General features: G+C 39.5%; 1 protein-coding gene across 1 annotated transcript; it reads right to left on the bottom strand.

The window, feature by feature from the left end:
• Nucleotides 1-767: 767 nt before the first annotated feature.
• Nucleotides 768-22,990, bottom strand: NSUN7 (NOP2/Sun RNA methyltransferase family member 7). Its single transcript, XM_071556574.1, has 12 exons — nucleotides 22,841-22,990; nucleotides 17,665-18,024; nucleotides 17,231-17,289; nucleotides 15,746-15,876; nucleotides 14,598-14,750; nucleotides 13,183-13,366; nucleotides 12,033-12,243; nucleotides 11,392-11,535; nucleotides 10,743-10,844; nucleotides 10,083-10,200; nucleotides 6,676-6,793; nucleotides 768-2,442 (listed from the first exon to the last, which is right to left on the bottom strand). Exons 2-12 carry the CDS (start codon nucleotides 17,975-17,977, stop codon nucleotides 1,582-1,584), a joined length of 2,394 nt encoding a protein of 797 aa, XP_071412675.1. The 5' UTR covers nucleotides 17,978-18,024; nucleotides 22,841-22,990; the 3' UTR covers nucleotides 768-1,581.
• Between the last annotated feature and the right edge of the window lie 867 nt (nucleotides 22,991-23,857).

Here is a 23,857-nt window from a genome sequence, read left to right on the forward strand (position 1 = left end):
CCAGTTCTACACATTGCATGTGCATGGGTCTAAATCCATCCTTACAAGTTTGTTCAAAAACATGAGCAGAATTCAGCATGTTAATGGAATGGGTGAGGAGCATGGGTTGGTCACAGTGATATGCAGGAGGTGAGGGGGGGGGTCTTTGTGTAGGAAAGCTGGCTCAGATTAAAATGCTAAAAGAAATTTTTATTGATTCAGTGAAGTATCAATATGCGATGAACATGAGCCAGCTGTTTACACTGTTAGTGTAGTATCATTCACATCTCTTCTTATAAAAGCACTGCTGATCTGGCAACACTGACTGGTATAGGTGAAGAAAAAGTAAAGATGTTAAAACATTTTCTCTGGATGGATCCAAATCCAGACCCATATGTCACATCAGTTAAGATTCCATACTGTTGTTGACACTCATGGCAATACTTGCCAAGTGTCTTAAATGACTGCCGAGAGGAAAATTTCTCTTCCGGGCCACAGCTACCTTTGCCTTTCTTTATTGGTGTACTGTCTCCATGTCGTTATTACAACACTTCCAAATACAAACCAGAGTATTCTATATCTGTGTCTCCCTTTATCCTCTGCTCAGATTATTAGACTAATTATAGGTATTTTGCAGTTATTTTGTCTTTACTAGGAAGAGGGAGCAGGTTAGAAGCCCAGAGCTGTTTCCAAAGACAGGCAAACTTCTCTGTGTTCAGTTATTACTGAACTGACTAGCACTAACATTTATAAAAATAAGTTACTTTGAAAGGAGCAGCTCTTTTCAACTTGTGTTAAGAAATTGATGAAAAGCAATTATGAGCCATGATATAGTATGACATGACATTATGATGACAATTTGATTTTTAACATCAGAATATTGTAGCCATCGCTAATATTTTGAAGTACACGTAAGTATAAACCAAGAGATTAAGCCTGCGCGTGGACTTTAGTATACTTGGCCAGTTTCCTGTACAAAAGTTTGCATCTAGTTTTAGAAATAAAGGTGAGCTAACTGGCTTACTGTGCAAGGCTTGTTTTCCATGCATCAGTCCAAGTGAAAACTCACGAAAATGGTACCTAGCGCTTGTAAAGAAAAATAGCCAATTTAAAAACACAGTCTCACTTTAAAGAAATCAATCTGAAATTGATTACTCCTACAGATCTTGGTCATGATGTGGGGGTCAGATGTATGATTTGCTCTACTTTAAAATGTATAGCAAGAAGTCACAGTTTTTTGACCTCACTCCACAACAGTCTATCAGCCTTAGGCAGCTGAGCTCCACTTACTTGAAAGCATGACTACTGGAATAAAAATTACTGTCTAACAGATATTTCTACACAAATAGCCCACAACATATCTCTTTCCCACAGCAAAGTGATCCTGCATAATGATACACTGTAATCAAAGAGTACTGATGAATATACAAGAATCTTTACCTTTTGTGTAAAGGAAGAGCAAAGTTGGAAGATTTGTACAGCCATGGTCAAAGATTGGCTGGATATTTTAGACAGGGGTGGTGGAAATAATCAACCAGTTGGACCCCGCACTCCAGTCTGGTTATAGAAGTGATTTGATACACTGGGTGTGTTTCCTTGGTGTTACCACTCCGGAGGCAAAGTGATTTTTGCAGCCTTCAATACAACTCTGTTATGTAGCACACTTGCCCTTCGAGCAGGCGTCTGTCTCTCAGACACCTTGCCCAGAGGTGACAAATGAGATGTGCACTTTGGCACTTCAGGCAGAGCCCTGTGTGAATCAGGGGTGGTAGATTCCTTCAGGTGAAGGTGGCTGTTTGTTTGGTACACATTATTCTGTTGTGTGTTACTGACTGCTTTCGACACAGATACGTTACTGGCTGCTTTTGTTTGGTGCACATGCCTTTGTTGTATGTTACTGGCTGCTTTTGTTCTGCACACATGCTTTTGTTGTGTACTACTGGCTGCTTTTGTTCCGCACACCTGCTTTTGTTGTATGTTACTGACTGCTTTTGTTTGGTGCACATGCCTCTGTTGTATGTTACTGGCTGCTTTTGTTCTGCACACATGCTTTTGTTGTGTACTACTGGCTGCTTTTGTTCTGCACACCTGCTTTTGTTGTATGTTACTGACTGCTTTTGTTTGGTGCACATGCCTCTGTTGTATGTTACTGGCTGCTTTTGTTCTGCACACATGCTTTTGTTGTGTGTCACTGACTGCTTTTGTTCTGTGCACGTTCTTCTGTTGTTTGTTACTGACTGCTTTAGACATGGCAACTTCAGCCTTAACATCAGCTCCAGTTTGATGGTGAAGGGGCTCTGCAGCCTTTGGTTTACTGTCAGTACCAGTAACGTTGTGTCTACGTTGTTTCACTTTATGCTTTTTTTCCTCTTTTGGTTTTTCTTTAGAAAGGATATCTAGCAGTCCTTTTTCTGCAGCATAAGCCAAAAGGTCTTTAGCAGGCACTTTTTGAGAAGAATCTTTCTGAAAATTTCAAAGAAAACAACAATATATCTAAGTCACAACACAGAGCTGCTCAGAATTTACTTCATGAGAAAACTACAGCAGAATCTAGCAGAAGGTCACATGTGATACATGCTATCATCATCATGGCTCGGCTTTGCGAATGAAGATTTGGGAAGGGCTCTACCCACGTGGGTGTGTCCTTTGAGCCTGTGCAGTGGATTTTTTAGGTGAGGCACAGCATGCGCAAAACTGGCCCCACCCTTTAACTCCTCAGGTTCATCTGCCACGGCCGAGCAAGCTTGGACAGTGACAGTGAAGGCCTCAGGACTAGAACCTACAGCTCCGGGTATTCCCAGGAGGTCTCCCATCCAAGTGCAAACCAGGGCTGACCCTGCTCAGCTTCCAAGATCTGATGGGATCAGGCGTCAGGGTGGCATGGCCATAGTTGAAAAAATGCTAACCAAACTATTTATTTACAAAATTAAGAACATGACTGTTGTGTCAAGACACACCTGAGCATTTGCTCTTCAGAAACTTTGTTCTCTACTGACCCAAACAGGCGAGGCTCAGTTCTGGGCTCTGAACTGTACATCTCACCTGTGGTTTAACCCCAGACAGCAACCAAGCCTCACGCAGCTGCTCGTTTACTCCCCCACCAGCAAGATCAGGGAAAGAATCAGAAGCGTAAAGGCCAGATAGAGACAGGGGTTACTTGGGAAGACAAGAGCCATCGGTTCAAACGTCCCCACTTCCTCCTTCTTCTGCCCACCTTACATACTGGACAGGATGTCATATGGTATGGGATATCCCCTTGGTCAGTTGGGTTCAGCTGTGTCTCACCCCAGTGTCCCACACACCCCCAGTCTCCTCCCCAGCATAGCAATACAAAAAGCAGAGGTGGCCTTGGCTCTATGTAAGCACTGCTCACCAATTACAAACACATCTCTGTACTGTCAACCCTGTGTTCAGCACAAATGCAAAACACAGCCCCACAGCAACCACTGGGAAGAAAATTAACCCTACCCCAGCCAAAACCAGCTCACTCTCACACTGACCTGCTCTGTAATGTGTCTATAATAATGTGCATATGCATTACATATGTGTGTGTATCGGAAATAGTTACTGAAATACAGAAATACTATCAGTAACATTAAACACGAATAATCTTCATGATAATAAAAATCTTTCTTCATAATACATAAGTAAGGAATTCTCAGACTAGATTAATTATGAACCAGGTTAGCATCCAAGTATATAAAGAGAAACAATGGGGAAGAAACTACTTAAACTAGCTAAGAAAAGGGTGTCTGTAACCCAGAAATTTCAGTTTAAATTATAGAATAGAATCATAGAATCAAATAGGTTGGAAAAGTCCAAACTTTGACCTAACACCACCCTGCCTACTAGACCATGGCACTGAGTGCCACACATCCAGTCTCTTCTTAAATACCTCCAGGGATGGTGGCTCGATGACCTCCCTGGGCAGCCCATCCCAATGCCCTATCACTCCTTCTATAAAGAACTTCTAATATCTAACCTAAACCTCTCCTGGTGCCCCTTGAGACTGTGCCCTCTTGTTAGACTGCTTGTTGCCTGGGAGAAGAGACTGAACTCCACTTCACTACAGCATCCTTTCAGGTAGTTGTAAAGAGTGGTAAGGTCTCCTCTGAGCCTCCTCTTCTCCAGGCTAAACAACCCCAGCTCCCTCAGCCACTCCTCACAAGACTTTTGTCCCAGTCCCTTCACCAGCCTTGTTGCTCTTCTGTGGACTTGCTTCAGCACCTCAATGTCCTTCCAAAATTGCGGGGCCCAGAACTGAACACAGCACTCAAGGTGTGGCCTCACCAGCGCTGGGTACAGGGGAAGGATCACTGCCCTGGTCCTGCTGGCCACACTTCCTGATACAGGACACAGGACAGGATCCCATTGGCCTTCTTGGCCACCTGGGCACACTGCTGGCTCATGTTCAGGTTCCTGTCAATCCAGACCCCCAGGTCCCTTTCTGCCTGGCTGCTCTACAGCCACTGCCCCCAACCCTGCATGGGGTTGTTGTGGTCAAAGTGCAGGACCCAGCACTTGGCCTTGTTGAAAATCATACCGTTGGATTCAGCCCATCATCCAGACTGTCCAGGTCCCTCTGCAGAGCCCTCCTGGCTTCTAGCAGACTGACACTCCCCCACAGCTTGGTGTCATATGCAAATCTGCTAATAGTGGACTCAATCCCCTAATCCAGATCATCAATAAAGATGTTAAACAGGACTGGGCCCAACACTGATCCCTGGGGGACACCACTGGTGACTGGCCGCCAGCTGGACACAGTCCCACTCACCAGCACTCTCTGGGCCTGGCCATCAGCCAGTTCTTAACCCAGCAGAGAGTACCCCTGTCCAAGCCATGGGCTGCCAGCTTATCCAGCAGTATGCTCTGGGAAACAGTGTCAAGGACCTTTCTGAAGTCTAGATAGAGCACATTCACAGCCTTCCCCTCATCCACCAGGCGGGTCACCTGGTCATAAAAGGAGATCAGGTTGGTCAGACAGGATCTGTCCCTCCTAAATCCATGCTGGCTGGGTATGATCCCCTGTCCATCCTGTAGGTGCCCTGTGATGGCACTTAAGATGACCGGTTTTGTAACCTTGCTGGGCACAGAGGTCAGACTGACAGGCCTGTAGTTTTCCAGATCTTCCTTCCTGCCCTTCTTGTGGATGATTGTCACATTGGCCAACTACCAATCATCTGGGACCTCCCCAGTGAGACAGGACTGTTGATAAATGATGGAGAGTGGCATGGCAAGCTCTTCTGTCAGCTTCCTCATCACCCTAGGGTGGATCTCATCTGGTCCCATAGACTTGTGAGGATCCAAGTGGCTCAGCAGGGCACTGCTTCCTCCTGGATTACAGGGGAGCTATGCAGTTCCCCCTCCCCATCTACCATCTCAGGAGGCCAGTTGTCGTGGGAACAACCTGTCTTATTGTTGAAAACTGAGGCAAAGAAATAGGGTTAGGGTTAGGGTTAGGGTTAGGGTTAGGGTTAGGGTTAGGGTTAGGGTTAGGGTTAGCCTTTTCCTCATCTTTGGTAAATATATTCCCCTCCATGTCCAACAAGGAATAGAAGTTTTACTTGCCCCACCTTTTGTTATTAATATATTTATAAAAACACCTTTTGTTATCCTTAACAGAAATGGCCAGATTAAGTTCAAATACATAAGTACGTGTTTTCTGCCCTATGGAAAATGTTCATTTCCTGAATCACCTAAAAATTGGCCATAGGAGCAACTGCTTCTTTGCATTAGAATTTGACAAAAATTATTCAAATTAACGACCTGAAACAGAAGTGTTTCTCTGAAGGGAGATAATATGGTACAGAGTTACATAGCATGATTAGTTAAAACTTAGGGAGCCAGGTTAAAAATACTTTATATTGAAAAGAAAGGGGTCAGTAATAGGTAACTTGAAAGGCTTTTCCTAAGTGATTCTCTTACTCTTAATGAAATCTCTTTTAATTTCCCCCAAGAGACAAGCTTCTGTGAAGCACTGTAATCACAGCATGACAAAAAGTACCATAAATGACCCAAAAAGATTTTTATCTTTAATATGCAATGAAATTCTAACTAGCTGCCCTCCTGTCTCTTCCGGTTAAAAAATTCTTGCTTTTCTCAGACACAAGTGGAAAACGTTGATGCTCAGAGATGCAAACTAGCCCTTTAAGGCCTTTCCTCAGGAATTGCGCCAAGACTTTCCTCTTTACTCAGCAAAAGCCCCCTGCCCTTCAAGCCAGATTTGCATATGTCTTAGTTTGTGAAGGAAACATTCATATCTGCTTTATTCAAATTATAGTAGTATGACCCATATGGTTTAAGACTTCGTCTGCTTGGACACTGGAAAATCTTGGTGACACATATAACAAGAAATTCCACTAGACACCATTTATCATGAGTCTAATCAACCTATGCATTTCATTCCAAGGTGTGACAACAATATATTTCCTCCAGATGTTGCTGGCACTGACTTGGATCAAGGGCCTGCTCTGATCTCTAACAGCCCCAGAACACCAGGCACTTGGTGGAAGGCTGTGCTCAGCATAAAATTCCAGAAGTGGCACATCTCAACTGCTCCTTATCCTTTGTTCTTAACACAACTAAAGAGCAGCCAGGAATTTTATTTCAAATGTTCAATTTCTTGTTTTCTTTTGTGGAAAACTGCAGTAGCCATCTTCTGTGAAATTATTTTAAATGGTAACTTCCTTAGTTTACCTCTCTTTTTAGAACAGCTACAAAACAGCCACTGGAAATTTCTGATGGCTCCATTTTGAAAAACGTTTCAGTGGAAGCCTCTGAGTTGGAGCAAGTAGAAAAAACAGGAGGAATAAGCCTGTAAAAAATAAATAAAATACCAGAAAATAATATTTAAGGATGTAAAAAAAAACCAAACAAACAAGGATGCATTTAAAGTAATTTCCAAATTATGTTGTTCAATTACATAGCTTTATGTTAATTTTAAACAGCTGCAGTTCAAGAAAGGCATAAGAATTCATCTTTTTAGACATAATTGGGTTTTTTCCTGTTTGTCAATAATTCCCATTTTTTCCTATCATTAAGTATATTAACCATCAGATAATAAATATTTGTTAATATAATGAAAAACTATGTTCTTTCTCAGGTCTGCAATTACTGGGTTATCAAGTTGTCCATGAAGCTGGGGAATGATCTGAGAACATTAAGCAGCTCACGGAAGTCGTAGCACTGTTGACTTTGTGTTAACAGTAATGCTCATAATAAATAGTATATCTGTCTAAGCTAAAAACCTTAGTTTAGCAAAATTTGCTAACATAAAAATATTTTTAATAGTTGAGTGGTGTTTTTCCAATTTTACAGTTTTGCAGTGCATTGGTGGGGAAGGAAGAACTAGCCTTTTCTCATGTTTTTCTTGTATTCCAGGAATGTCTAGCTGTTAAAGAGGCCTCAGCAACTTGGCTCAAAGGCTGCTAAACTAAAGTGGTCTCAGTACAGAAAAAGCACTCCCAAAATGTCCTTTTGCATTATAGCACCCCTCCTCTTCACATCACTGAAGACTATAGGATAGAGCCCCTCCTCAGTGCTACATTAATCCTCTGGAGACAGAGCTCTATTCAAAGATGGATACAGAGAAATGCATTCAATATTTTTAAGCAATATCCTGATTTGGCTGGCTACTTCATTTCTAATGGGAAGTCTGCAAAACTGGATTTTTTTCTATGTCCCTTGGAACTTGATAGAACAGACTACAAGGCTGGCGTCCTCCTCGCATTACTAAATAAAAGTCTATGTCCTGTGACACAGATTTTTCCTTTTAAATCACCTCACTCAATGCAAAAAAGAAAAAGTGATAATCTTAATTTTTATTGATGTATATAAATTACTGTTACCAGGAATCCCTTCAATTGATGGTCTGACCCTGAAAAACTGATGCAGAAATTAACTCAAATTTGATAGGCCAAAGAGAAATGCATGAGTGGTTTAGATTCCTCTCTACACACACCTGTTTGCAATGTGTATCCTTACTCAAGGTGAAGCATTAATGATACTGTCACATCATTAAGGTAAGCTGAGCATAGCCAGTGGGTACCTGTTTGAAATCACCCTTACAACTGCACAGCCCTAGAGCAGATGTATGATCCCAACTCCAGCAGAGCCTTATTTTCTTCGGCACCACTCCAGTACTGCAGAGTAATCCCAAAAGATATTATGCACATTAGCACAACTGGTATAAGAGTTTCCTGAAAGCCCTCAATTTTATTGGAAAAGGAAATTAAGTGGATCTATGATGATCATACAGGGTGTTTTATTAGTGTAACTTTCCTCTTAAAGACACAGCTGTGAACACTGGTACTAATAATTCTGCAACAATGTTTTCTTTCTATACTGCATTGTTTTAGTCAAATAAGTTCTCTAATTCTAAGGAAAGTGTAAAAGGAATTGTTGTAAGTAGTACATGCATCTTAAATGGCTTGAGATTTCATTTTAAGACAAGCATAATCACACTATATATTTTATTTATGGTGTTCTATTACTGCTCTGTTCATGCTGGTTACTGGCAGCTTCATTGCAGCAAGAACTGTGCATGAAAATATCCAAGATACTGCATGACAGTGCAGGAGAAACAGATTCTGAAATTGTTACCCACAAAGCTCAGTCAGTCTTCTGTCACAAATACGTTCAGGTCTGCAAAAATCCTAAGGTAATTTTATTGTCCTTTTCAGGCAATCTAAGATTGCCTTGTATTTGAAAGTAAAAGTATAATTTGGTGGTTTGACAAGTTCCATGATGTTTTTGCAAAACACTGAATAGATTTTTGGTTTGCCTTTGGGGGAAGGGGAGGTGTTTTACACAAGGAGGACTTCTTTTCTAAAATAATTAAAGCTCTGGGATATTTTCTTTTTAATACAAATTCTATGAATTTATGTGTTATTTGTGTTCAATTAATGTGGAGACCATTACATTCCAAGATCCCCCCAGTTCTCCCTACAGAGTAATAGCTGCATGGAGATCAAGACATGACAGACTCACAAAATTTCAAATTCCAAAGGAAAACACAGGTTACAGCAAGAGTCTGTAGATGCTTTTTGACTAGCACAGTATCATTGGCAAGACAAACACTGATTTCATCCCACTTAGTGTAAAAATCCAAGCAGGCTGCTATTTTTTATCAGTGAATTGCAAGAAAGATGCGTTTTGTTGCACTATGTCTTAACCTTATGAATTACATACAACCTTTAAAAACCCTTTGGACTGGCCACAGTTAACATTTATCACTTTAATAATTCAAAATTTAGTTACACTGAATACCTTGAGCCACAGTAACTTTCCTTGCGATACCCAGGTTATTGCCATCATCTAAAGAAGTAGAAAATCTAAAAATATAGTATTGCTCTTCTGAGCTTTTGGCAACATCAACTTTCTTAACCTGCATCTTGTAATCAACTGTTGTATCTATGTGCAAGAGAGTGCCAAATGTTTGCATTCATCTACTGTGACTGAAAGGAAAATCCAGAAAGTACCCACCAGCCTTTTAACGATTTCTCCAGCTAACAGGGGTGACAGTTGACAGGTTTAAACTAAATATAAAATATGTAGAAAGCATATCTTTTTCATATATATTTGTATTTGGTATGATTGCACAGGATGATCTCTTAATTTAAACCCTCCTCCCCCATCTAAATACAGGGATGAGCAAGCCCACAGCAAGGTTTCTTATTCTTCTATACTATTCTCACAATTTAAGATTTAATTTCTTTTTCCTTTGAAACTGATCATTCTAGGTGAGAAGCTGAGAGTATGCTAAAAAGTACTCTTACTTCTAGTCTCCATTTTAACTTAAACTAGCTTCATTTTCTGAATACTGATATGATAAAAGCAATGGCTCTATCAGAAGAATGTTATTTCCAACCAGTGATGCTTTCCTCCTATCTCAATTTCAGATGAACAAAAATATTAAATTAAAAAGGCAATAGAATACTGCTAAGTACTCTCATAAACAGCAGAAAGAATGGCATGACAGGCAGCAAAAACTATTTTACAGATTAATTTAATGCAAGACACATATCAGTCCAGGAGACAAGAATTATGCTACATTTTAAAGTTATACTTTAATTTTTCCACAGATAAAACTACTCATTCCATACCTATACGGTCGTACTTTATCTCCTTCCACTCCAGATTCCAGTGCTTTTTTCACTACTAGTTCATTTTCTTGTGGGTAAACTGAACAAGTGCAGTAAACAATAGCTTGTACTTTGTTAACTACAAAACAAAACAAATTTTCTACAGTTCAGATTCTTCATACAGACAGTGTTTTGGTAAGGACTGAAAGCATTGTAAAAATTAGGCTTGGGTGTCACTTTTACCAGTAAAAATATCCCCCTGCATACATTAGCATGCAATCTCTTGTGTTTTTTAATAATTAAAATATCAAATATTTGCAGATTGCAGCACAAATTCAAAGCTGTATCCAGGCTTTTCACAGAGCTACCAAAGGAGAGGGGGAGAAAGCAGCAGCATGCAGATGGAGCCTGACTACATTTGCAGCATTTCCAAAGCAGAGGATGACTAAGCCATAAACCAGTTCTATACATAATACTGAAGACTATTGTATTAATGTCTGGTGAACACTAAGACACAGAAACACCTTCAGACTGGAGGAGATCATTATTCAGAGGGTTTGATTATATGCTTATTGTTAATTGAGTTATTCATGTATTTTTAACTATATAAAAAACTGGTGATAGTACAATGGAATTGATAGTACAAGGTTTTCCCAGAAACTGGAGAACTAGCACACTTACATTTCAGTGCATGAATCAACTCATTAAGCTGCCTTTCAGCAAGAATACTGAGTTTATCCTCAGACACAAATCCCTGGAAAAGGTCTCGTAGCAATCCTGCATCTAAAAGCAGAGTTCTAGATTTAGCATTACAACTTGTATCCGTGTCTTAAAATTTGGGTGTTTGCAGAAACACATCTGGTTGTTACTGGTGCAGTTAGAAGATAGGTTCTACAGATTAGAATACCAAGGAATGACTAATTTATTCACTTTTCTTCTTTACCTGTAATTACTAGTTTCCCTTATTTGATTCTGTTTAATGAAAATTGTACAGTGAACAGACTTACACAAACAGTCAATAAAGGAATGTAAGCAAATGGAAATTTATATATATATATTGGTAGCTCGAAATAAATCCTCTGCTTATAGTCTTTTTACTTAAGAAGAAACTTATATACATTTTGCTCCCCAGAATAACCCTCAAACTTCATACTACCAACTTGAAGCAGACAGAGAATTATTCAAGTTAATATATATGTTTTATAGTAATTAAAATAAGGGGTTTTTTGTAAAATGATACAATTTACTGAAGCACCTACACTGTCTAGACCACAACACTTGAATTTATTTCTACCAGAAAGCATAAGCTAGATATTGTATCAAAAGTTACCTCTGTGTTCACTTAAAATAAACTCCATTGGATTGCCAACACCCAGTCCAGAGCATTGTGGTAGCAGCAAAATAACTGTTGCCTTTTGAAGCCTTGGGTCTCTTGGTTCAAGCTCTATAAAATCTTCATGTAACAACTGAATATCTGAAAAAAAGGAAACGCCCAACAGTTATACGCTGCAAGCAAGCCTATCTACAGATGATACAGGTGAAGAGACTGTGGTCTTACACAGATTTTGGCAGGGCTAGAGCCTGCTAGACCCAGATCCTCCAAAGTATGCCCTATGGATTTCAAATGGACTGAAGGGCTAGCTAGACCCACATCATCCACTGAAAAGACAGCTAATGGGGTTGCAGAGTATTGCTGCATTCTGTTCTGATCATGTCCTCCAGATAAACTGGACAAGTGTATGTGTTTTGAATTAACACTCAAACAGCTGAAAATCAGACCAAAAGTAACAGCCAAAACACCAAATAAATGGACCCAAAAGCTCCCAGCTACCAGCAATACCAACTGCTATACATCAAGTACCTCAATGGAAAAATGGATCACGGAATTCTGATAGAATTATGCCATATTTATAGATATCACAAACATCTGTATTACAATACTTTTCACATACCAACTGTTTCAACACCTACTTTCACATCCCATATAACTGAAAATATTCCTCAGTTCTTCTTCTTTCGCTGAAGATTTCACACCACAAACAAAAATTGTGGACATGCTGTGATTTGTCAGCACAGACATATGGGCAATGGTCAGATGGGAACCTCTGTGAGCCATTATAATGTCATGACCTGCATTCAACAGTGCCTGTGCAGAGTGTACAGCAAGGCTGCGAGACTTATCCTGGAAAACAATGACACAAAAATTAAGTACAACCAGCTATTTTGGTTTCTATGAATGACAACCATCTTTTCCAAGTTAGGAAAATATTTCATTGCTTTCATTGCAAATGGGAAAGAAGTGAGAAAAAAACTAATCAGGGATAGCTGTTCTGATCACCTATAGGGCTGTCCTGTATAGTTCTTTTCACTAAGTCTTCTATTAAAGTTATATACACTGAAATGGAATATTGAATGCTGAATCACGTTTTAAGTTGGGCAATAAATTTTGAGGCTACAGTTTCCAGAAAATGAAGTGAAATCCAGTGAAAATGACAGTTTGATATGCTCCTGTCAGGTACTCAAGAATCATCAGACAGTTCAGGTAACGTGTGGTTGTGTGCTCTTGCACAGTTACTCCAAACCACCACTCTAGAACAGGAATCTCCCAACAGTCTTGCCTGGAGAGCCTAATGATGTCAAGTCAGGAAAAATACCAGTGGGGTTTATAGAGAACTAGGAACCACACCGCACAAAATACAAAGAAGTGTGATCATTCCATCACAAACATGCAGCTGAAAAGGAAGAAGTATTACAACAGCATACCACTATCTACTAATGGGGAGAAAGCACATGGAGTTACATCAAAACTTTCCTCACATTTTCAGAAGTGAGACTGCCTCTTTGATCACTTCTTGTATTTAATTTAAACAGTTTTAATATTAAATTTAAAACATTCTACTAGCTTAATTGTACCTATCAATTACAAGCATTGACATTTGCATGCTAAATTTAGTAAGTGAATCAGTTTGTAACCTTCTAATTACGAAAAATGTCCAAAACCTTAGGAGAGTTATATTGCTGCCTGACTGATTTAATAGGATAGACACACAATACATGGCCTCATTCTAATGCAATTACTTTAGTTTGCAGATGATCTGACTCAAGGGTGACATCAACTCACCTGCAGTAAGAGTTTGCAGTCCACAAAGAGATCTAAATTAAGCAATTCTTCTTTAAGAGAGGAAGGAAAAACCAATACATCATGGCAATGTTGGTCCATAGCATATGTGTAATGGTCAAAGTCTGAGACAGATTCAACCTTTGTGAGTCCCTTTGTCTTCAAATCTCGGATGACATCTTGAAGGCTGTGAACATACAACTCTGACCATTAAATATACAAGAGTTACTTAAGCAACATAGTTCACATTGATTATATGAATTTTATGGATTTCTTTTTCTATTAGTGTGTGTATACATATGCATAAATATATCGGTATAGAATGCCATGCTGCCTGCAGGAGGGGAACTTACTCTATTTTAGGCATATAAATTCTAGTTTAAAACAGGTATGTTAATAAGTCTGATAAAATAAATTAAGAAAGAAGTATGTGTCTCCAGAGGGCGATTCAAAGCATCAGAACAGAAATGTCCATGTGCTCAGGAGACATCATAGTAAATTCACTGCTGGAATGCTTTAGTTCTTTCAGTTGCTTTCATTTAGCCCAACTCAACAGATTTTAATGGCTGATAACTGAAAGAATGCTTGTGTAAATGTAATGAAGGTGTAACTGCTGAGGTGAGCAATTAAAATATCATAAAGATTTAAAGGTATATAGCAACACTTGTTTGTTGAAATGCAATTTCAGACAGTGCCATAGCCTTATATGGCACATTAAATGTGGGATGAATGCAGCAGCTTTTAGTTCAGTCTTATTTAAGGCTTGCAAAGCCACAACCAGAGTAAGACACATAATCTTCCAAGCACCAAACATTGGTCCAAGATAAGAGCAGGAAAACAAAATTCTTGAAAATGTTTTAAAATGGATTACCTGTCAAACAAACCAGGTAACAGGATAATCTGGCATGGTTCATGTATCACAGTTAGTACAGAACTGGGAACACTAGTGTAACATACATAGTAGTCTACAGAATATAAGGAGTTTTAAAAGTGTATTTTTATTTTAAGTTTACACTATCCTTACAGAATAAACACCAGGTTTAAGTATTGTATCTATCTTAACACCCTTTACCAAGATTAGAGTTTACACTAATACACCCACTTTTGAAGATGTTTCCTCTATCTTTTGTCACCAAGTGTACTCACACAGATTTTTTATTTCCTTGTTTATTAAGGACCCCCACAAGCAACAAAATAGTAAGAAAAACTGTTTCACAACCTTGTTACAGTGTTAATGCCATTACTGTAACATATAAAAACAAATGTAACACAATGGCACTGGACTAAGCAGAATTTCCTGTAGGAATTTTAAATTACTGGTAACAATATAACCTGGAAATTCTAAAACAAGCATGGAGCAAACTATATCACCTCATATGTAAAAACATCAACATCAGATGATACTTTAAAGACCTTACCTGATTTTATATGTGTTTATCCAAGCACAGAAAGGTAAAGCAGAAACCCTTTGTTCCTGTCTCCATATGGTTTCTGGTACAAAGTACTCAATTGAAAGAGCATCATGTTTGATGCGACATCGTGCTAATGCAGCTGCCAATTTGGTCCTAAAACTACAAAAACATGGTCACAAGTTTAGTAAGAACATCTCCTATCCCAGACAACAGTAGATGCAAGGTAGTAGTCCATAGCTAAGATTATTTCATTTAAATGCAGGTGGGACTGGAATTATGACAGGTGACACTCAAAAACATTAACTTTCTCAGACAGCTAAAAAAACCCCCAACATGTTTTGGAACTGCAATCTGTGGAATACAATAATCAGAAGATGTAAATATATATATGTGCAGAATGAGCATTTGATGTAAGCTGAACTCTAAACGTGAACAGAAACAACACACGTGTGATGGCAACCAGCAGACAGTTTTACTATCATTACATGAAAATGTGAGAGAAAACAATCCCAGTCTTTTCTCCTCACAAGCTTTATGTATACTCTTGATACATGATAATTCAAAGCAAATAAAAATTGTTGGTTAACTACTTCAGATATATTACTGCCATCCAGAAATACCTCGCACTTAAGATATTAATGAACTTTTTGGGCTATTCTAAATCCAGCAGCAACACAATTTTGTCTAATAAATGCCTTTAGAGTTCATCAACTTACTGATGAAAGAAATTATAAATATTAAAATGTTTATTTTATGTACCCTCTTTTTTGTTCCAATTTTTTAAAATAATATTTAACGAAGTTCCATAATAGAAATATTGCTAAATAGACCTCTTGATTCTATAACACTCGTATTCATGAACATTTATTAAATATTTAATTTCTTTCCTAAAATTGTATGAAAAAAAGTTCCAACAATGCCAAAATAAGATCAGATGCTAGCAAAATAATTCACAGTATCATGATGGGTTTTTAGCTGTATTTTTCACAACTATATAAATATGAAAGTTTCCCTTCAAACTAGGCTCTCATTAAAAATAAATAAAGCCCACTAAATTTGAAGATGAAAGACATAGTTAATAATTATTTTTAAAAGGCACTGCTTACACAAATCTGCATTTTTGCTAATACGTATCAACAAAAACCCCTCATTACCGGAACAGATAATGCCCTACTTCCTGAACTTCTTCTACATGTTCCTCTTCATCAAAAATCTTCCATGCTTCAAACTTTCGGCCTTGTAGGTCATAAAGCATCACCACAAGCAAACTGGTTAACTCATCTGGCTGCAAAGGAAAAGGAGATGAATAGCAAACCTGACACAAAGCATCCCTTACTTTTGCAAAGAGATCCATATCAAACAGCAGTCTCCCATGTAAAAGGCATTAAAAACTCCAGTGAAATGCTTATTTGTAAGAATTAGAAAGTAATTCCTTGTGGTAAGCTAATAAAACACTGAAGATTGTTTTTTTGAAAACTCAAATACATATCTTGTAAGTTATTTAGTTTATCAAAATGAAGCACATTATAGGTACACAGATAAAACACTACCTTAACAACTTCTAAAGTTACCATAATGGAAATGTTGAAATTATTTTCTCCTCATAAAGTAACTGAATAGCAAAGATAACAAAAACTTCTCTATGAATTCATCACTTGAATTCCACCATATGTAGCAACTGATACACTCAGTTGTAATAACCACACTGCTGTTGGGATTTATGCAAAATCTCCTTCACACATCTAAATGTTTAAACCACAGAGCGTTGCCTGCTTAAAGGCAATAATTAACAGCACTTCAGTTACAATTGTCTACCTCTTTCCATGAAATTCTACAGTTATGATGCCTTCTAAAATGCTCACCTTCTCACAAATATGACCAAAATTAGTTAGAAAACTCATTACTAGCGAAATACCCCCAAACACAGAATGTTAGCATGTAAGTCTCACTTCCTTAACAAAAACAAGCCAAAGATAAATGTGTTAGATCATTTGCCTGCTCAGATCAACATCCACAAATAACATCAGTTCATCTTGCAATTTTCAAAGGCATGAAAGACTAAAGTGGAAGGAGCAGCAAATCACTCTCTAGAATTTCTTTTCATGTCAAAGCAGGAAAGTGACTTGAGATGATAAACTGGACCAATTGATGCCAGTACAATATTTGTATACTGTGCAGTTTGCCCAGGAAAGGAAATGTGGGTTCAATGCATATTTTTGTCTGATGGGGTTCACTCCATGCTTTCTAACTCCAAAGGGCAGGAAGGACACATGATTTTTTTCTCCTGCTCACAGGAGAACATTGCTAGAAAGGAAAGTACATGGACAGGGACAATATCATTGAGCAAGTGCTACACTGCAGTAAAGATTATGACTCATTTTCCCACCTTCTTTCTTTGAAGGTTTTGATTCCCAGCAGTAAGGTGCAACAGAATCTCACAAACAACATATCCAGTACTTTGCAGATGGATGCTTTAGACAACTATCTAAAAAGGTGAGCAATATCTCAGTCTGAGGCTGTCATATAGTTCAAAACAACAAAGGTTATTTTGAAGAATGTTGCAGAATCCTCAGAAAATATTCTAATTACATCAATGCAGAAAATACAAAATTCATTTCCTCACAATAACATTCACCTACTATTGAATGGCATGGGTAAACACCACTATCTAACAAGATTTCTTCAAGAAGATCTTGATCTGCAAAAAACAAAAAAAAGAATATGTTGACAAGTTATGTTATGAAATCTACAAGATTCTATGGAAGAAAAAGAAAATCTTATAAATCACTAAACTGTAAGTATAAACATAATGAAAATTAAGGGCAAATTCAATCACAGACAGACGCAACTCAAAATAATTCCTTTGCATGAAAAACCATAGGGTTTAAAATTCACAAAATGATAACAACACTTCACTATATTTGAGGGATATGAATAGTCCAATAATAACCTGCAGTTTAACAAAAAGTTCCCCAGATCTCTGCTGTCGGTCAGACACTGAACACTTTACTTTCCTATGTTTTCCCTGCTACATCATTTCTGTTGGCAACTCTTGGAAAAGTGTTGTACTTACATTTTAGAGCGCTGAAAGCCAGTTCGTACGATACACGCCTGCAATGCTCATCTTTAAAAGCCAGCATGGGAGATTCTAAGTTACTGCCATACCGCACCAGCATTCTATCCTTACTCTTTACAGTATGAATGCCTTGAAAAATCTTGGCTGCATTCATGTACACAGAGTTGGGATAGCCATTCTTCTCAATCACAGTCATTGTTCTTTTTGCAACAGATGCTTTTTCATCCGAAATTTTAATTTCACTCAAGTCTGACGTAACGTTTATAATATCCCCATGTGAAGATACCAAGTTACTTTTAGAACCTGGCATTTTTCCAGCTGCTGACTGTGTAAGTGCAAGTCACAATACTGCCGCCTCTGCAAAAAAAAAGAAAAAGTTTGCATTGAATCATGAAATTTCCTTTAGCTAGAATAAAGTTTTCCCTTTGTTTTCAATATAACTTATTTTCTTTTTTAGGCTCTATCCTGCAAATATGCAAATCATCTCTATTTCCATACATCTAGCATTTTACACATTGTAGAGAAATATTTATCAGAGTTTTTGTACCTTATTTGTTTCCACCAATGCACATGCAAAGACGGGTATTTTTTTCAAAGAGGCCAGTGCTTTACAATAGATGATCCTAAACAGACTAAACATGGGGATCTGATTCTCTGTGTCTAACAGGAAGCATGACTGTTGCAGACAGAATAGAATCTCTTACTAGGAGTATCTCTTTTAATTAAAAAAACCACCACTGAAATGTCAAAGCAGGCATCATGTCTTCCAAAAACAAACCATCTTGAAAAGACTTGCAGTGAATTCCAAACATTTGTCCACCAAGCTGCATAACTGTTCTTAAAAGTGGAGAATAGAGATCACCTAAGTGTTATGTATTTAACATAATACCTGAACAGCAAAATTCTAAATGCAGGAAATCCATTCTAAAGGTTTCTAAAGGTATTATCCAACGCTCCCAATCCCACGTGCATTTCTTGAGTTTTCTACACATCCTACATAAACCGTAAAATAAAAGCTACCTTCCCCAGAGGTGGAATGGAGCTTAAAGAAAAAGAAAAATAAAAAGCCCCAGTGTTAGCTGAATGTACAAATATGCTAAAGTTCCACATAAAACACATCTAAAGTACTGCATTTACCCTATTTGCTATGGTTGTTATAACATGCATTTATGATAATGCTGAGAGATATACAAGTGAGATTAAATGTTCAGAAGAGGGCTAAGTCAGAACAATTTAAATATAGAATAAATATTAAAAAAACCCCAAACAAACTAGCCTTACTGTCTCATGAAGAATAATACAAGAGAACTGTGAGGAACTTAACAGCTTTAAGTCAGGTCTGGATCTGGTGCTGATAAATACTTAAGGACTAGCAGCACAAAACAGCAGAATTTGGGGCTTTTGCTAGTCTAAAAATAAATTTTAAACTGATACTCTGATCAAATCGAAAGGATCTTCCATTGCTATATAATTTAGTTCAGTACAACCATTCTCAAGCTTTTTCCCTGCACTTCCCAGAACCCCTCAGTGTAAAATACATGCCTCTTCCTCCCAGATCAGACATACTTGCTCAGTATCCTTTTCCTCTTCCCTTTCCTGCCCACCATCACAAAAAACCATAGTGGTAGCACGAAGGGTTGGAGGGGAAAGGAAGAACACAAGCTGTTGCCTCTCCAGCAGGCAGCCATGAAATGCCCCATTCTGAGTCAGCATTTCCCCATTTGAACTCCCTTTCCTGAATATGAATGCCAGCTCCTGTCTCCCCTCTCCAAGACCAGTACAAGTCAGTGTTCAACCAGCCCAGCGTGCTTCAGACAGTGGACCAGTGTTCCTTCCTGAATTCTGGCAGCTCATCTGGAAGACACCACATCTCATTCTCCTTCCATAGGATTTGCTCTCCAAAACTAAGAACCCTATCAGAGCAATTCTTCCTGTTTTTTTTACAGAGGCCTCAGACAAACAGTTTACTCTGGTGGGAGTTAAGCTCCAACATCCTAATGTTAGATGCAGCACTGATGGATGCATGGAACAAATCTAAGTTTATTGTATGAAGTCATACTGAAACAGAAAAAGCAGTGGTATCAAAAGAAAGCATTATGTTTCACTAGAATAAAGTACTAGATTACCTAAACCAAATGGAAACTCTTGTGCATAGAAAATAAAAATGTCATACATATTTTCAGATTCTTTTATGTGAATTTCACCAGGAAACTTGTATATGACTTCACAGAAACGTGGACACCATCCATCTAACAGGGACCTGAAACTCAAACCCCTTCTCCAGGTGCACATAAATACTCCCTTATAGAATATGTAGCAAGTGAACTATGTCTGTGGTTTCAGGACTTCAAAGACCTGCAGAGTTCCCATTACTCTTTGTGACTTTTTGCCAAAGCCATTTTTGCTGAGCCATAAGACACACCTCTATTAGGATGATGTGATGAATGTACTTTCCCAAAGACAAATGTCACCCTAATAAAGATGAGATGACAGTATTCTGCCCTATGCAGATTGCACAGCTGCAACACTGTAAATCACTGCCTGGATTACTGAATGCTGTGCCAAGCAGTGTACACCAAGCTTGATTAATATGAAGCTCAGCTGAGAAGCAGAGCTTCCCAGAGAAGAAAAAAAAAAGATCCTGCCTTTGTTTGTGGAAAAAGTGAGTTGGATTTCAAGCAGATTACTCAGCTGATGGGGAAAAAAGCTGTAAAGGTCCCAAGGAAGCCATCATACTCCTAAAACAGAATGGCCTTCAGAAGTACTTCTTTTTGTTAAGAAAATTTACATGAAACATGTATTTGTTGTGTTACAGGGCTGCTAAAGCAATGGAGATATAATGTGAGGATAGAAAAACATAAAATCAAAGTTTATAGTATTCCTGAGTCATACAAACACAAAATCAACTTTATTTGGACCCAAATCCAGCATCTCTTCATACAGTCTTAGCACACTGATGTTAAAAATACATTTTCTCAGTGATCTGGCAGACTGGAGGTACCACTGGGTCCAGCAAAGCAGAAACTTGCTTTGGCAATAAAGTTTCCAAGTTCTTGACAAAATACTGCCGCACTGTTTTCCTTAAGCTTGATGACATTTGCAAGTTTGAGTAACAACAGGGTATAAGGGAACTTAAATTCACAGGGACTAAAATTTAACAAACAGCTACTGGACAGCTGTTCTCCGTGACACCTAGAGGTCGTGCTGTAAACAGCATCTATCTCAGAAATGGTACTGGTTGTGAAACCACAGAAAACAGACAAGAAAGTTTCTCCCCACTTCTGCTTCAAAGTCATAATCCACTAAACTGATGACGAAGATCAGGACTGCTCACTGTTAAACACAACAGTTGAAAAAGTACTACCAATAGCATCACAAGGCAAAGGAGGTGCTTTTAGTGTAATTTTTCTGTGCAAAGGGATGTACAAATCTCTCTTCCAAAACAACCTGTATTGCAGATGCAGACAAATTCTCATAACACAAGTTACTGTACTCACATACAAACAACAGCAATAAAGATAAGAAGGCTGCAGACTCCAAATAGCAGAGTGGGAACTAGAGAAGAGACTGGGCAACTAAATTGCACTATACTGCTTTACAGTCAGGCAGTGCAAGGAAGGAGGCCTGGAGGCATTCACATTTCCTATCTTTTTTTTTTCCCCGAAGACTGAGTGGAGCTCTCAGCTGCTCTGGCAGGCTCTGTATTTGAAGTGTTCAACACATCTAAGACTAAGCCCACAGAAAATCCACTGGAAGCACACCTAAAGAGAACATGGGGGAGAGAGAACTAAGACTATGTGCTCATGCTCTAAGGAAGCTCTAGAGCAAGATATTTTAGTTAACCTTTTTCTCACTCCCTAAACCATTTGGGGGAAGTAGCACATCAGGCATCTGCCATGTACCCTCACAGGATGCCCACCAAATAAAACTGTCACAAAATCAGCAGGTTTAAATTGGTAGGAGAGCTTTAATCATTGCTTTCCAATACCAGAGATGCACCACCCTTTCAGCCCATAGACTTGCCAATGGAATTGAAAAAAAAATTACTTATTTAAATGTTCTCAGTTTCAAGTGAAGCTGTCCATACACCATATGGTTCTGGAATTATAAACAGCACTACATAAATACTGTATTTGTGGCACATAATATAGATCCATATGAATAGGAAATAAAAAATATGCCTCCAGTTTTTCTATGTAGTTTCATTTAAAGTGAAAGTTAACTACTGTATCATAAACAGCTTGAAGGATGGCTCCAGTTTTGACTTAATAGCAAACAGAATTATGACATTCACTGCACAGCACAGTAAAGGATTTACACACACATCTCCCTATAAAAGTCACTAATTCCTTTGTTTATATACCAACACATATAATTTTTCCATTTCTTCAGTTATCACCTTTTTCAGTAGCATCTACAATTCAGGAAAAGAGATAAGCAATGACCAGCCTCACAGCACTTGTAGCAGGTACAGCAGGCAGCCTGGCCACCCAATACCAATCCACATTCACATCCATTTCACTCCATAAGTTGGTACATGAGCACGGACATGGCTCCTTGCACACCAACAAACAGTAAATCCCTGACAGCCGTACATATATATATACATTATACATATATACACATACATATATACATACATATATATGTATATACACACATGTATGTATGTGTGTGTGTGTGTGTGTGTGTGTGTATATATATATACACACACAGTTGTTTTTGTCTTTGCAATTCTGTGGGTGGCACAGGACCCCATGTGCTTCCTAACAACAACTGTGACTGACTGACACAGAACTTCAGAGCCTCTGCTGTCCCCAGCTTCAGTCAACCAAGGTGGAGGGGAGGGAAGATCAGGAGTCAGGAAGTCAGCGAAAAGGCCATTCCCGAGCTCCGCTTTACTCAGCAGAACAGCCCAAATGGAGTCACAGGGCTGCCACAGCGGAGGGCGCTGCGGAGACCCTCTGCTCTGCCCTGCCCGGCACAGCCCGGCAGGGCTGCGGGATCCCCGGGCCGGGCAGGGCAGCGCAGCGGGACCCCCGGGCCGGGCAGGGCAGCGGGACCCCCGGGCCGGGCAGGGCAGGGCAGCGGGACCCCCGGGCCGGGCACGGCACTGCGACCCCCGGGCCGCCCGGCTCCCCTCCCCTCCTGCCCTGCCGCGGACCAGGCGCACCTGCGGTGCCGCCCTCGCTGTGCTCCGGTGGGGGTTCAGCCTGCCCAGGCCCCGCCAGCCCCTCCGCCGGGCCGGGCATGGGCGCGGGCCGCGGGGCCGGGCCAGAGGCAGCCGAACCGGGCCCGGCTCCATGCCGGGAGCAGACCCAGCTCCTCCCTCCGCGAGAGGCACAGCCGCCTGGCAACGGCACGCACCAACCCGAGCGGCTCCGCCCCTGCGGCGTCCATGAGAGGGTTTAAATGTTCCGACACTCACGTTTCTGCTTGCACCGAAACGCCACCAGTTACGGGACTGGGAGTGCCCCAAGTTCGGGAGGAGTCCCAGATATGGCGCTGGGATTTCACCTGCACTTGAAATAATCTACCTTACACCACAGTCTTGTAGTGTTTTAGCTGCCTCAACCTCTGCTTTTATTCAGAATATAATTGAAACAGGATTTAAAGTTTTCCTCAAAATTATTAAAAAATAAGGCATTTCTTGAAATTATAGCAATAGTCAATAAATCTGTAAACTTTGTTTCTGTTACATCAGTGCTGTCATGGGCAATTTTTGAATTCTCCTGAACAAGGGAAAACCCCTGTGATTGAGTTAAAATCTGTGCTAACTTTGGTGTGTCACTTGTCCCACGCAGCCCTGCCTGGCACCTCACACAGGAGTCATAGCAGAGCTGCACAAAACCTGAGGCATCAGGGCTTTGGTCTAGGTTGGCTGCACACTTAGTAAAGCTTGCTATAAACCTTAGGACATCTGTGGTTTTACAAACTGTGAGATTGCAGAGTTTTTTTGGGAACAAGCTGCACGGAAGCACACAAGCCAAAAACTTGGGTGTTAACCAGATCCCTTTCCGGTGTCAATATTATCAGGTACCTAAAAAAACCAAACTGTGACTGTGCAATCACATGCATCAGGACTAGAAAATTTGGAGAGTTAAAAACAATGTTTAGTTTGCTGATTGTACAAAGACACCTTTCTGGTCTGGATCTGCTACATGCTCCAGCACGGCTGCTGGAATTGTGA

Source organism: Pithys albifrons, chromosome 5 (genome assembly GCF_047495875.1).
Source record: "Pithys albifrons albifrons isolate INPA30051 chromosome 5, PitAlb_v1, whole genome shotgun sequence".
Lineage (NCBI taxonomy): Eukaryota > Metazoa > Chordata > Aves > Passeriformes > Thamnophilidae > Pithys > Pithys albifrons.

Excerpts from the sequence above, each read along its gene's own strand:
- NSUN7 (XM_071556574.1), bottom strand. The coding sequence starts at position 17,977 with ATGCCAGGTTCTAAAAGTAACTTGGTATCTTCACATGGGGATATTATA. Across the intron at positions 14,751-15,745 it reads GTAGGGCATTATCTGTTCCG|TTTTAGGACCAAATTGGCAG; the intron begins GTAATGAGGGGT and ends ATGTTTTTGTAG. Across the intron at positions 10,201-10,742 it reads GTTGATTCATGCACTGAAAT|TTAACAAAGTACAAGCTATT; the intron begins GTAAGTGTGCTA and ends TTTGTTTTGTAG.